The sequence below is a fragment of the Theropithecus gelada genome, chromosome 9 (genome assembly GCF_003255815.1).
Source record: "Theropithecus gelada isolate Dixy chromosome 9, Tgel_1.0, whole genome shotgun sequence".
NCBI classification, from domain to species: domain Eukaryota; kingdom Metazoa; phylum Chordata; class Mammalia; order Primates; family Cercopithecidae; genus Theropithecus; species Theropithecus gelada.
In genome coordinates this window covers 74,297,609-74,312,952 of record NC_037677.1, presented here as the reverse complement: position 1 = coordinate 74,312,952, position 15,344 = coordinate 74,297,609, and the positions used below count along the sequence as shown (strand labels likewise).

The 15,344-nt window shown below is 40.0% G+C and overlaps 1 protein-coding gene across 1 annotated transcript in view; it reads right to left on the bottom strand.

The window, feature by feature from the left end:
* The window catches only part of CCDC6 (coiled-coil domain containing 6), a 119,431-nt gene that overhangs the window by 24,293 nt on the left and 79,794 nt on the right, over positions 1 to 15,344 (bottom strand). The window contains exon 4 of the mRNA XM_025397120.1: positions 899 to 1,002. Coding sequence (XP_025252905.1) covers positions 899 to 1,002 — 104 coding nt within the window. The remainder of the gene's footprint in view (positions 1 to 898; positions 1,003 to 15,344) is intronic.

The window sequence follows — 15,344 nt, the reverse complement described above, 5'->3', positions numbered from 1 at the left end:
AATACATATCAGCAAAGCACAGTGGATATGATTATACAAGTATTTCTTATAGATATAGCTCTAATTTTCACTTTTATTAAAGCTATGTGGTATGCCTATATTTTGCAAATGTAGACATGAACTCAAAACAATTACAAATATGCATCCAAACCAAATACTTAAGGAGGAAAGACTCTGGGTAGCAAACAAAAGATCTTGGTGAAATGGATTAATGACCATTTTTTAAAAACTCATTTTTTATACCCATACACACATTTCACATACAGAATCTTCTTCCCATTCTTACAAGCCCTGCCCCATACACTCCCAGAGTACTCAGTGCTCGAAAACGAGGGCCTAACTATCTTGCACAAAGGGGTTTAAGAAATGTTTGCTGTTGAGTGACATTCCACTTGAAAGTATATACATTTTACACAAAGAATCCTAGTCTTAAGTATGTAAAGGTATTTCTTTACAGTAGGCTTTAAAACAATTTTACTATTAAAATCTCAGGCTTCCTAATAAAGTAAATTCCAGAGATGTATAAATAATAGTACATAGTATTCCCTATATACTTTAGAAAACAACTGAGGAAGCCAGTTCAATAAGGTGGAAAGTTGAAATTGCAACCATCCTTGAAAAGACTTTAAAGGTGAACAACAGCAGCATGACTAATCATAGCCTTGTAACACCAAATGAAAATAAATTCTACTGGGACAGTATGATAGCAAACAATAAAGAGGTGCCCAACATGGGAATAGTTCAGAAGGCTTTCAACATATTTTTTCCTTTGGCCAATTAAAATGATGTGCATCACCAAAGAATTAAGGTGTCCTACTGCTATCCCTCAGCCACACCCAGAACAGCAACACACACACACACACACACACCCTATATTGAACAGCAAGACTAAACAAACCGCTTTTCAGCTTCAAGCTTATCCATCCTTTTCCAGAGGCGATTAACTAGTGCTTCTTGTTCTTGTTCCAATGTATTTTCAAGGTCAATCTTCTCCCGTCTCAACTAAAGGAAGGAAAAAAGTGTTGCCAAAATGTCAGGCCACTTATACTTTGTTAATATATTTTTTGATTGAACAATTAGGACCCCTTTTCTTGGAGAAAACTGCAAGCATGTGGCCAATTTTCTGGCACAAACATATTAAGTGCCTCTAGTTCTTAAACTTTGAAAAAAACTAGACAGTTTCATTCTCGGATGTTAATGCTTAATTGTTGTCTGGTACATGAAATGCATTCCTTGTTTCCGCATTTATTCGAGGCATGTGGAAAGTCCTCCTCAGAGAGGTCTTTAGGGGAGTTTGGTGTAGTAGTCATATCAGGACTCTTCTGGGCTTGTCCCTTACAGTTCCAGGCTTAGAGTTACTCTTCCGGGCTTGTCTCTTACAGAAGTCAGAAAGGTTATATTACTATTTATATAAACAACTCTTAAAAGCTCCCAAACAACTCTACATACTGGCTAATGGAGATAAATAAACATGTACTAAAATATAAAAACATGCACAAAAGATGATAAACACCAAATCCACAATACTGGTTACTCTAAGGATTTACGGAAAGAAGAAAATTTGATTTGGAGGGAGGCTTTGCAGTTGGGGAGGGAACCCCAACAGTGTTCTATTTCAATGAAGCAAACATGGGAAAATTCAATTAATCAATATTGTAGTAAATACTGAGAACAATGACTGGATAATGGGGACATAGCAGTGAACCAAGGAGTCAGGAATTTCTGCCCTCATGGATCTTCCTTTTAGTGGGAGTCAAGACAGTAAATCAAACAATTATATACTTGTGAAATAGTATAAAAAAGATATGTGGAAAAAGAGGGCTGGTAAGAGAGACTGAAAGTGCAATAAGGTTTCATAGCAATGAGTAGAGGACATGTGTTCTATCATTCTCTGTACTTGACATATTAAACAATTAAAACAAAATTTTCTTAATGCAAAGAGCCTGTGCTACTGTCTCCATGTTATTTCTTCAACCAGTGGCAATTCACCATTTCATCGGTTGAGTCAACAAATTATTCTTGATTGCACAACGATGTTAATAGATTTCACATTTCCTTAGTGGGTCACAGAGGCAAGCTCCTCATCCAAAGATCCCGTGTGTATACATAAGGCAGAACCAAAAAGATGAATAAAATGTAGTCTTTTAAAGCAATCAAACATCAGAATATCCAAAGTGTGGTTTTATTTTTACAGCCAAATGACGTTCCCCTTTCTGAAACTCTTGGTAGCTTAGTCTTAAGAAGCACCAATCTCAATCCCCTGAGATGACTGGTACTACCAACACCACCCAAGGTCCTTAAGGAGCTCACAGAGAGCAAAAGACTCGCCCATATTCACACAGGAGCACAGGACAGCCACATGAAGGTGAGCAGCTACTTGTTCCACATCTGAACCAGAATGAATATGCATAAAATCAGCTGCCTTAGAACCTGAACAATCAAGACCTGAGAGGAAATGATATAAGGATAATGGTATCATCACGTTCTAAATTTAGAGAAAAAAGGAGGTCTCAAGCAGATGGGAAGCACACTCTCATATGATGACAGAGCTCTAGGCTTTTCTCTGAAAGCCATAAAAATAGCTGTAGAAACAACTGGCCATTTGAATATTTAAAATATTTCCTACAAACTTACGTACAGTCACAAAACAGTAGCCAATGCATTGGGGGGAGACTCCTGTAATTACACTTCTGTCTTATGATCATAGACTTCGAGCCAAATGGCTAGGTTCAAATCCCAGCTCTATCAATCACTAGTTAGAAAATGTTGAGAAAATTAACCAGATATAATTTTATCATTTGCAAAATGAGGGACAAAAATAATGTCTGGCTCATATGATTACAGTGAGCATTACATTTGTAAATCTAGGTAAACCATTGATAATTAATTGGCACTTAGAAAGCACTCAACACTTTTTGGCTATGATAATCACTATATTTGGATATCCGTTCCATTTCTGTTCCAGCCCTCCAGAATGTTAAGTTCTACAAGGGACTTGTCTTGTCTGTTTCATTCACTGGTGTATCCCCAGTATCTAGAATAACATCTGGCACCTTATAGGCCATCAATATGTATTAGAGGGCTTATTTGACAAGTGAATAAGCCATGATTACATAGCAAACTGGAAACAGAGTTTCAAAATATGTTGTTTTTGCATGGCAGAATGTGATTCTGAAGAGAAATTCAAGGGCAAAAAGGGGGAGGTGCAGGGTGTCAAAATAAGTCAAATATATTGTGCTGCAAAGTTGGGACCCCATTAACGTGCAAATGCTCCTCAGAATGTTAAACAGTTCCTACCTGCAGCAACAATGAGAAATTCTGGAACCCTTGTATAACTCCTATTAAACTTCGTGATTCTCTGCATTCATCATACTTTTTGGCCAAGCTTTGAAGTACAATCAACAGTCATTTCATTTCGTTTCTTTTTTTGAGACGTCTCACGCTCTGTTGCCCAGGCTGGAGTGCAGTGGCACGATCATGGATCACTGCAGTCTTAACCCACAGGGCTCAGGCAATCCTCCTGCTTCAGCCTCCCAAGTAGCTGGGACTACAGGCACACACCACCACACCTGGCTCATTTTTTCTTTTTGGAGAGATGAGTTTTTGCTATGTTGCCCAGGTTGGTCTTGAACTCCTGGCCTCAAGCAATCCTCTGCCTTGGCCTCCCAAAGTGCTGAGATTACAGGCATAAGCCACTGCCTCTAGCCTCAGAATTATGTTTATTTAAACAAATAACTATGAGGCATTTACCTTTAAGGATCCCAATTCCAGTGTTTAAAAGCATCATAGGAGGTAGAGATAGTTGATAAGCAAGAAAAAAATTCAAGCAGGCATCATTTTGCAGTATGATGTTTAGTGGAGAAATGCATGCTCAATTACTTTTAGAGTAAATACTCGTAACACTAATCAGTAACTCTGAGAAGCAAAATCAAGACAAAGCTGTCTTTACCCATATATAACTAATGAGGCATGTGACTCTGAGCAGGTCACTCAGCTGCTGTAGCCCCGATGCCCTCATCTATGAAATGAGAAGTTTGGCCTGAATGATGCCTCAGGTCCCTTTCTGGCCTACCCATTCTGTCATTCCCCGCCCAGTGTCAAGACAGTAGCTGTCTTCAGTCAGAGCTAGTTCTGTCACACATATTTAGAGCTAGAAGCAGCAAGGCAAATCATCATTTTAAAACTGAGGAAACCACTAGCCTGCAAGACGACATGACTCAGGCAGTCATATCACCAAGACAGGAACGGATATTGGTCACCATGGCAGCCAAAATTGCTGGGTCCTGTCCAACCAGCAATTACAGAGCAACTTGAGGGAAACATGGATTTAGAGCAAATCATGCTGTGGTTTGTGGGCCTATCTCCTTTGCCAACAATACTTGGGAGTAGCAGAGTTGGGGGTAGCTGATGCCAGGGAAATAAGGGCAGTTTAGGGAGTCTATGAGCAATTTTGGAAACAGACAAGATCAGGAAACATGGTGGAGCTCTATGTGAGTCTTGGCTCCTTCCTGGCATCTGTTGGTAGAGTTACCAGCTATCTACTGCCCACCTCAGCAAACCCGGGCACTCTGGGTGTGAAACCTGGGTTTGCTGTCCCAATTTGCTCTACTAATTTATTTCCACGACGCAGGCAACACAGGAGGCCCCAGCTCAGCAGTGTGGATTCTCAAGTACAGTAGGTCCTTGAATGTTCAACGTCCTGTTATTATAACGTTGACGAGGGGGGAAGAAAAAAGCAGATTCTCAGTGGGGCCTCTGTCTATATAGAGTTCACATGTTCTCCCTATGTCTGTGAGGGTTTTCTCCAGATACTCGAGTTTACTTCTATATTCCAAAGATGTGCAATCGGCATGTCTACATGGTCCCTCTGGAGTGAGTGAGAGTGTGTGTATAAGTGTGTCCTGCAATGGGTTGGTGCCCTGTCCAGGGTTGGGTCCTGCTTTGTGCCCTGACCTGCCATGACAGGCTCCAGCCACCCTTGATCTGAACTGGAATAAGCACATTAGAAAATGAATGAGTACAAATTATTATAAAATACAAATTCATAAAGTATATGCCAATCATACAAATGCATGAAAATCAATGATGCAGTATGCAAGTGTTCAGCAAGCCGCTGTAATTGTTTCTATTTGCTTTTGAACTGTGAGTTGGGAGGAGGTGCTCCTTACAATTTTTACTTTGCAAACATTTATCCTTGATTTAACAGATCACTACTATGACCATCACTCACTGATTCACTAAAAATGGGGTAATTAATGGTTTTCATTAATCTTTCTTTAATATATGCATAACTCACATTTGTTTCAATGTTTAACATTAGAATTACGTCGGGTCTTTATTTAGAAGTGTGATAATGTTTTTGTGACCAGAAATATGTCACAGGAACTTAACTCTTGTTTATATCAATCAGCTTCTGGTAAAATTGATTTTCATATATGTTGTTTCACTTAAAGCCAGTTTCCAAGAACTATACTGACAATGTTAAGTGAGGACTTACCGTATTTCATTACATAGACTGGCAGTGCTATAGGACTCTATATTATCTTTAACCCTGCAAAGAGCAGGGCCTCTTGTTTTTTCAGTTTTAAAAATCTCAACTTTTCAGCATTGCTGAGGAGCTCTGGCTGACATTAAAGAGCAGAGAAATTAGAAGAAATCATATTGAGTCCCTTGGTTAATTTCCCCTTAAGTTTTTTTTTTTTTTTTTTTGAGACGGAGTCTCGCTCTGTTGCCCAGGCTGGAGTGCAGTGGCCAGATCTCAGTTCACTGCAAGCTCCGCCTCCCGGGTTTACACCACTGTCCTGCCTCAGCCTCCCGAGTAGCTGGGACTACAGGCGCCCGCCACCTCGTCCAGCTAGTTTTTGTATTTTTTAGTAGAGACGGGGTTTCACCGTGTTAGCCAGGATGGTCTTGATCTCCTGACCACCATGATTGGCCTCCCGTCTTGGCCTCCCAAAGTGCTGGGATTACAGGCTTGATAAGTTCTTTATCAGTGTCCCCACCACTTCCTTCCCACCTAATTCCAAATCCTATATATTTAGAGCCAAAGTGAACATAAAACAGTAAAAATAGATTTTCAATGCTTAGTGTCCTGGTCATTGCACAATCTCATAATACATGTTAAGTTTCCAGGGTAATAAGTTGGAAATTCTTGCTTCAGGTGTAAAAAGCTGAGTGATACAGTGATTTCAATATGCTGGTCTCTATCTGTAATAATCTCCCTTCCACATCCTTTCTAATAATATCTGATCACATAAAAAAAAAATTGGTGTTCATGCAATATGTACCCCACTCATCCCTTACCAAACATCTAATTCTCAGGCTAACCCAAGTCTCGTACTGTGATTATTCCACAAGCACCCAGCACCAAGGGATATAGCTGATTTATTCATTGGAGCTGAATATTCATTGGAAAGCCTGCTTTGTAATTAAGTCAGTTCAATGAACTGCCAAATTCTTTACTCCTCTTGAGTAGCTCTACTTTTCACTGCAGGTTAATTAACATCAGACCAGGAGTTCTTATTATGTTCCCAAAATAAATTTAGAACTTCTTCAATGAATAAACTCAATATATAAAAATGCATCTGGCTTATTTGAATTCACAGCCAGTCCTACCTGTGTCTTCTCAGTAGACAGATCCTGACCACCACCCAAAGAAGCAGAAAGGGAGTAGGGCAGCCGAGAGGTGGCTCTCAATGCTACCACAGTTCTTTCTTACTACTGCATTTTTCCATTTAAAGAGGACTACGATGCTGGGGTGGGAGTAAGGAATGTTTGGCAAAAAAGTCGGATGAGAACTCTAGCTAAATATTATACTCAGTTATAGGATTTTGAAAGGTTTTAGTGAAACTTTTCAATCTGCTTTGAAAGGTTTTAGTCTAAGTACCATATTATCATCATTACTATGGGAAAATATGTTTCGAAACCCAAACATCTGATTTATAAAACAAATTTTGGAAAGCAGTCCATTATAACTAAGGCATGCATTAATCCAGGCATAATAAAGAGAAGGGGAAGCCTATGAAATAAAGGCTATCATATAATTAGAACACAAAGTTTGCTAGGCACTTAAAGCCTGGGAAACACAGTGAGATCCCGTCTCTACAAAAAAATAAAAAATGAGTCGGATGCAGTGCCACACGCTTCCAGGCCCAGCTACTCAAGGGGCTGAGGCAGGAGGATCTCTTGAGCCCAGAAGCTTGAGACTGCAGTGAGCTATGATTGTGCCACTGTACTCCAAACTGGGTGGCAGAGCGAGACCCTGTCTCAAAAAAAAAAAAAAAAAAAAAAAGGAAAGAAAAAGATAGCAGAATGCTTTAAGACCCACATTAACCAAACTCTTAAGCTGGACAGATTTTTTTTTTTTTTTTTTTTAATAAGAGGCAAGTCCTAAGAAAACACAACAGTGTGTTGAGGATTTAACACAACAACTTCCCAAAGCCTTCCAGGTTAGGTTATATCTAAAGGTTATGTCTAAAGGCCATTAAAAGCTTAGCCCCATCTCCTATCACTTTACTATGTGATTTCATAGATGTTCAAGTGTTCAAAGTGCTGACCTGCGGGTACATCAACATCACCTGGCAAAATATAAGTATGTATTTTCAAAATATATACTTATTCAAAACTAAATCAAAGTCAGAAAAATGGTCACAGTTTTGCTTCTACTACAAGAGCAGAGATAATAAGAGATCCTACCTCATTCCATCCTATTTTCCCACACATCTGAGTTAATCCAGATTGTGCCTATATATTGGAAAGAATGACTAACAGAATTTGTGAGGGGGCTATTAAAATACATTACGTGCATCTGACATGAAAATAGCTGAGAGCAAACCACAGTGGTCCTTGGCAAAGCCTTCACAAAGTAAAGCAATGGAGACAACTAAGGTAAAACGAGCAATGTCTGTGTCAGCTGTCTGTACAGGTGATCAGTGGAATGTTGCTCAGTCCTGGCAATTCTCCTAAGGTGGAAGACATCTGACCCTTGCATTCTGGAAAACTGTCTTTTTAAAAAAAGACAAAACAAGTAGTCAGTCTGTGTTACAGATAAGCTAAGACAGGTGTTCATAGACCATAGAGTCCTCCCAGGTGTCTATTTGGTTAATCAAGCTGTGATTGCTTTCAGAATTTTAAGAACAAGTTCTAGGTCATCACACGGCCCATGCAATGCTGAGAACAGAAAGAGCCGAAGAGGTCTGCCAGTGAGGAGCAAGGAAAAGGGAGAGGAAGAGCAGTCACTTTCTAGACTACAAGGTCAAAGTTATAATTGAAAAGAAACTTGCCTACATACATCTAAAATACAGGCAAAAGGAAAAATACACACAAAAAAATCAGAAAGAACTATACAGCAAGATAAATATGACTGTCCTTTGGGTGAAAGTTACGCTGTTGATAATATATCTTCCTATTTTTTCCTGGCCTGCCCAATTTCTTAATCAACATCTGCTATTTTTATAATAGAAAAAAATAGATATTTAATCTTAAAAAAACTGAGTTTCCTAGTGTAACTGAAGTAATAGTACATTCAAAAACAGCAATCCATTAGTACGGTATTATCTGACATATTTAAAATATAGAATGAGCCAATCAACCTTCAGAAGAATAAATGACAGTGAAAGTTCAGTTATTTGGAAGACAGAATTTTCCGGACAGCACAGAGATAACCTTAATACAGCTTACATCTTTTTTCTTCTAAAAAATTATGTTCCTGTAAGAATTACATTTGTTCTTTGAAACTGATATAATTTCAGGACAATATTAATATGCCATTATTAACATGAAAATGATACTATTTCATAACTTATCATCAGTTCAATAAATATTGCTTTCAATGAGAAATAACTTTTTAAATAGACACACATTTAATTACTGAGATTAATACCGTTTCTGGTCTTAACATTTTCATCACTTTGCCATCAACATAATATTACAGAAATTTGCATACTGGGTTCATTACTCAAGGGAATTCTTTTAACAGACAATTGCCATTGAGGGAAAGCAAGTTTCACAGTATTGTGTATACATTCTTTTACTACATCAACAGTTCAGTGGAGAATGCCTTAGGAAAGAAATGACATCTGTAACTGTTGCAAATATACTATCAGATCAGTGGCTACCATCAGACTATTACCTAAAATAAGCATCTTGCTGGGTGTGGTGGTGCCTGCCTGTAATTCCAGCTACTTGGGAGGCTCATGCAGGAGGACTGCTTGAACCCAGGAGTTTGAGACCACCCTGGGCAACACAGTGACAGGGACAGGGGGGCAGAGAAATTCTAGGCAGAAAAGGGCAGGTCCCTGGGAAAACCCTATCCTCAAGCCAAAAAGCCTGAAACCACAGTTCAAAGTGAGAATTCATATCCCTGTTTTTCCACTCGAATGTTGCCTTTTCCTAAACCACCCATGGCCCTGTCCCAACCCACCCAATGCTTATAAAAACAAACAAACAAACAAACAAACAAAAAAACCCAGACTCAGCCGGTAGACGGAACTACAGCTGGAGGTTAGAGAGAAGTGGTTTGACTTTGGAGGGACAGCTTGCGGCGTAACTTTGGAGGGACAGCTTGCGGCGTAACTTTGGAGAAGAATCCAGGCAGACTTCAGGGGAAGATTACCTACCTGCCCCATCCCCCTTTCAGCTCCCCTTCCCACTAAGAGCCACTTTCATCGGCAATAAAATCCCCCATATTTCCCATCCTTCAATTCATTCGTGCAACCTCATTTTTCCTGGATGCCAGACAAGAGCTCGGGAGCTACGAGTGCAGATACAAAAGGCTGTCACACTGGCCCTTTGCCCTCGCTGGTGGAGGGCAGCCAACTCACGCAAAAAGGCAAGGGGCCACTGAACTGTTAACACTTAAGCCGTCCACGGACAGCAGAACTAAAAGAGTACTGTAATACGCCCTCTGGGGCTTCAGGAGTTACAGGCACCCCCACCTAAACGCTGCTATGGGGCCAGCACAGAGTTCTTCCCTGCCAGTACCTAAGCAGCCAGCCGGTGGCAGCACTTGTTCACTCCAGTTCCCACACTGGAGTTGAGAGTGGTGGGCTGAGTAAATGAGACACCACTGTCACAACTCCTGCGAAGGGGTCAGGGAAATATCCTGCTTCAATAGCAAGACTTTGTTGTCTCCCAGCCCAAAATATTATTAAAGTTAAAACAAGCTTCTTTAAGAAAACAACAGGGCAACTTCTCTTGCCCTAATGTGATTTATCCAAAATGGAAGTTTTGGACAAACTTGATGTTCTTTATCCAAAATGGAAGTTTCCTTGATAAATCATTTCTTTCTTGTCATTACCACATTCATCCAACTTCCTTACATAGGGATGACGAGTTTACTTAGCCATTCATTCATTTGCTGTGTGTTCAGCTAGGGAGAACACCTAAGTCATCGAGCAAATTCTTGTTTTGATCATAGAGAAAAAGACCTGTGCATTTCACAATTACAACTAGAAAGTCTCAGTACAGTATCTCAGTCTCAGCACACCAGTGTCCTTCAATTTAACATGCAAGGTCTTTGTCCCCAGTGGGTAACCAGAAGACGCACGTCACTGGATCATGACGAGCTGCTTCTCCTTTGACACAGGAAATACACTGAGTTTTTCCCCTTCCATCATGTAACATCATCTGTACAAGTTGATCTATATGTGGCATCTGATGCTTCAAAATAAAGTCTTACAAGATGGAACACAGTGAGTTTTTCTATTTAATTGAAATAGAGTCTAGGAAAGGAATTCTGGGGGATTTTTCTCCTTTTTCATGTCCTATAGAGAGACCTATCTGTGTCCCTTGACAGAGCTCAGAGTCTGCTTTCACAGGTCTGGAGCTGGCACCCCTTAGTTGGCTTCATCGCATCCCAACAAATGGATTCCAAAGCAAATCAACTCAACAGAGAGCCTCCTGAAGCTTCTTTTGAGTATGGTGTATTGACCCTAGTTTTCTCACTTCCAAGGCACAAAATCCCACTTATTTTTCAGCTGTTATCTGAGGTTTCCTCCCCACCTCTCTTGGACAAGCAGTGGGTGGGATGAATGTACCCAAGCTTCTCACGCAAGTGAAACATCACCGTGGATTTGCTATAAACAAATTCCCACCAAACCGACTTCAGGGTTTACTATGATTATGTCTCCAATACGGCTTATCTAAATGTGCAGACTTAAGTTATTATGTTTTATTTTTTAAAGAGCAGGGCAGTCAATTATAAATCCACTTAAAAGGAAGAGGAAGAGAAAAGAAGAGGAGGAGGAGAAGATGAAGAAAAACATCAATAGCTGTTTTTCTAGGCAAACTGCAATCTAGGTCATATTTTTTCATTTTTGTACTTTTTTGTACTTGTTTTCCAAACTGTCTTGAAAGAACAATGGATTACTTTTACATTGCAAATGTTTGATTTAAAAAAGATTCCAACTTCCATAATCTGAAATTTGTATTTATAACTAAACTACAAAGTAAGCATGGTAGTCACTAAATTTCATTTCCTTAATGCAAGTGACTCCTCAAGGAACATGGTTGCTCTTTGTGTTTTCAAAATGGCACACCAAAATCAGTAGGTGCTCTACTCAGCACAATTTCAATGGATTCCTCTAGCTGTCAGAATCTGCAAGGGCAGCTTTTAGCATGAATGGAATTCTAAACAAGACCCAGTATGGTCACACTACCTGTGAATTTAAGAAACACCATTGATATAGTTTAGCTCTGTGTCCCCATCCAAATCTCATCTTGAACTGTACTCCCATAATTCCCACATGATGTGGGAGGGAACCGGTGGGAGATAATTGAATCATGGGGGCAGTTTCCCCCATAGTGTTCTCGTGGTAGTGAATAAGTCTCACGAGATCTGATGGTTTTATCAGGGATTTGCGCTTTTGCATCTTCCTCATTTTCTCTTTGCCTGCTGCCGTCCATGTAAGATGGGACTTGCTCCTCTTTGCCTGCTGCCGTCCATGTAAGATGGGACTTGCTCCTCTTTGCCTTCCGCCATGATTGTGAGCCTTCCCCAGCCACACGGAACTAGTCCAATTAAACCTCTTTCTTTTGTAAATTGCCCACTCTAGGGTATGTCTTCATCAGCAGCATGAAAAAGGACTAATACAACCATGTTCTACAAGATTAGTAAAACCAAATCACCCAAGGATGCAAACGTGAATATGAGCCACTAGCCACTCTGTTCACTCATAAATCACAAGGACACAAAGATTATCTGTATAATTCACTAGAGTTAGTTGCTGTAGCTTCTAAAACAAGTAGCATCAGAATTGTATGGGGACTGGCTATGATGTCAGTTTGGTTATATTTTTGAATGAATTACCTTCTAGACAACCAAGGCAGAAAAGCCATCTTGTTTCCTTAGCAGTATCATTAACTGTTTTTAACATCTTAAGAGCCACTATTCTAAGAACTGGAAATGTGAAAAGTTTCTTTCCTTCCTGATAGACTTTAAAATATACTAAATATTTTCCTGCTTCATTAAGACAATGAATTCAAAAAATTTTGTCATGAGGATTCAAATTCATCATTCTAAACCCTGGCCTCTGTGATTTGCTGCAGATGTAGATGGTGAGGGGCACTGAGATGAGTGAGGGTCACTCCCTGTGCTGCCCATGGAAGCTGGGGTCCCATCAAGCCCCTTTAAGCCACCCAGTATCATCTAGTGGCTGAAGGTAACCACTGAGCATGGTTAGCACTGAGGCTTGCACAAGCCCTGGTAGAGCTATGTGGCTTCTTTCCATCTGGCATTCACTGTAAAGATGAGCCTAAGCCCTCAAGTACACCGCACAGCAGATACCAAAACCTCCTCTTACTCCATGACCCCCAAAGTAGAGGCCGGGAGTCAACTTCACATCTCCTTCACAGTTCTTTTCTGTTCTTGGCATCTTTACTCTACGTAGTACCTGCAAACACTTTTTTCTACCTATTTTCTCTCCTCATTTCTGCCTCCTCTCCCATCTCTGCTTCCCTGCAACATGGCTGAATGCAGACCCACTTAGCCAGTGGGTGTCTTTTCTTCTGCATCAGTCTCACAGCACCTGCAGGCATTCTCTGCTAGCTAGGGGGCTGCTGTGCTACGGTGGGAGCCCCACTCCTCTCCTCCACCACAGCACTCTGCCCAGTGCATCCCTCAGCACTGGCCTCCCTGGACCAGGCTCCTCAAGGCCAGGGACCTCCCGTCATCTTTCTTAGAAGAGTTTGTGATACACAGCAGGCATGCAATACAGGTGTATTGGATTAATGCAGGATGCATGCCCATACAAGGGCATCAACAGCAGCATGGGCAAAGAAGAAAGTTAAAGAGGCCAGATCACAAATGACATATGAGCATAAATATGTCCATAACTGAAGAGACAGATAACCAGTTCAAGGAAGATAGTGAGACATTTGAGGCTTAAATAATACACACACTTATTTTCCTGGAAAATAGGTAGGGCAAAGTACCATAGGAATTAGATGATACTTTTCAGTATAAATGGCAGCAGCTACAATTTTTGGAGAGCTAACAGATTAGAGTCACCAGGGGTACAGTGTTAAGGTCAACCTTGTCTCAGCCCTCTTTCATCTTATAGTGAAGCTATAAGAAAGAAACAATTAAACAGAGTACTGAATGTTACAAGAGTAGGTCTGAATATTATAGAAATTCCTCACAGCACAGACACCTAACTGACTGCAGGAGGGACACTAGTAAGGCTTGAGCAGGGATAGGATAGAGGAGGGAGAAAGTGTTCCAGGCAGAGGAAACAGATCCATGAAGACCTGGAGGGAACAAAGCATTGGGCAAGGTAGAGCACTTTTTTCAAACTGGATTGTGAAATTAGTCTAGTCTTTTGTGATCTACATTTTAATAAAGATGAAATATAATTAAATAGAAAATTAGTGCAAAGCATGTAAGTACTGTTTTGTGAAACTCATCACAGTGACACAATACAATTACACATAATCAGTGACTAGGTTACCATAAAAATGTATTTCTTGTTGTGCAGTCCACATTTGAATAATCCTGCATCAGAAAGAACTTTAGTACACATGGAGTGTGAGGACAGGCAGGAAGGACAACTAATCCTCCCCAAAATATACAAATAAGACTTGCAACTGCTTCACAAAAGAGGCCAAATTGCATGCATGAGGCCACACTGTTTATTACAGATGAAAGGGAGATTTGAACCCAGGGAAGTTTCCCTAAACCACACGAGCTAAGATGTCATTATAAATGGATGCTAATCAGCTAAAATTAATAAATCAATCCTAAATCCAACCTTTATATATGGGTTTTAGTGCTGTGGAAGAAGGGACATCTCAGATAAGAAAACATGTCCCTAAATTCCAGGAATAACTGAAAAAAAGACACAGGGCCAACTACAGGAAGGAAAAAGTAAGGGGACTGGGACACGGTAGGCAATCCTGTTACACCATGTAAGCGTTAGCTGAATTACATGACTAACCTCCACGGATATAGTCCCCTATTTTTCTGTAGTACTACTTAATAACCATTGAGTGTCTAACACACGTACTGTATGCCACTGTTGTCTTCTTCCCCATCAGATAATTTTCAGAGCAGAGTACACAAAAGGCCCTCATATCTGATGAGATAAACTTCACTTAATATATAAACTAATGTGTGCCTTTTAATGCTAGACAGGTAACGAAAATTTTCCCTAATTGGCAGAACATATTATTCGGAATAAGATTTCTTGACATGAACAGGAAATTCCAAGTTCCAAATGTTCTTACCATCACCTAAGAAAATGTGAATACCAAGTAAGAGATGTATAGTGACTGCGTCTGAAGAAAAATCTTCAAGTCAGGGTTTACAGGCACTGGCCACCAGTGTTTGTTTAGAAAACCCCAGTATCATTAAAGTCATGTTGACTAGATGAATCCAATTTACTAGTCTAATACTGTGTGCTACAAAGACCACACAATTTTACATGATTCTGAATATGCTTTTTTACATCTGCTTATAAATTGACTTTTGGCATCACGCATTTAAATGCTAAATAAATGACAAAAAGGTAACTAAAATAAATGATTAAGAACCAATGCAGGCTGTTTGAACAGGAAAGCAGCAGAGTTCTTTGAAATATAAAAGAAAGATGATATTGCCTTTACTTTTGCAAAGGCTAAAGTCTTTCCAGGGTCTGAGGATGATGGCTTCCAGCTTCATCCATGTCCCTGCAAAGGACATGATCTCATTCTTTTTTCATGGCTGCATAGTATTCCATGGTGTATATGTACCACATTTTCTTTCTCTAGTCTATTGTTGATGGGCATTTGGGTTGGTTCCATGACTTTGCTATGGTAAATAATTCTGCAGTAAACATACATGTGCATGTGTCTTTATAGTAGAATGATTT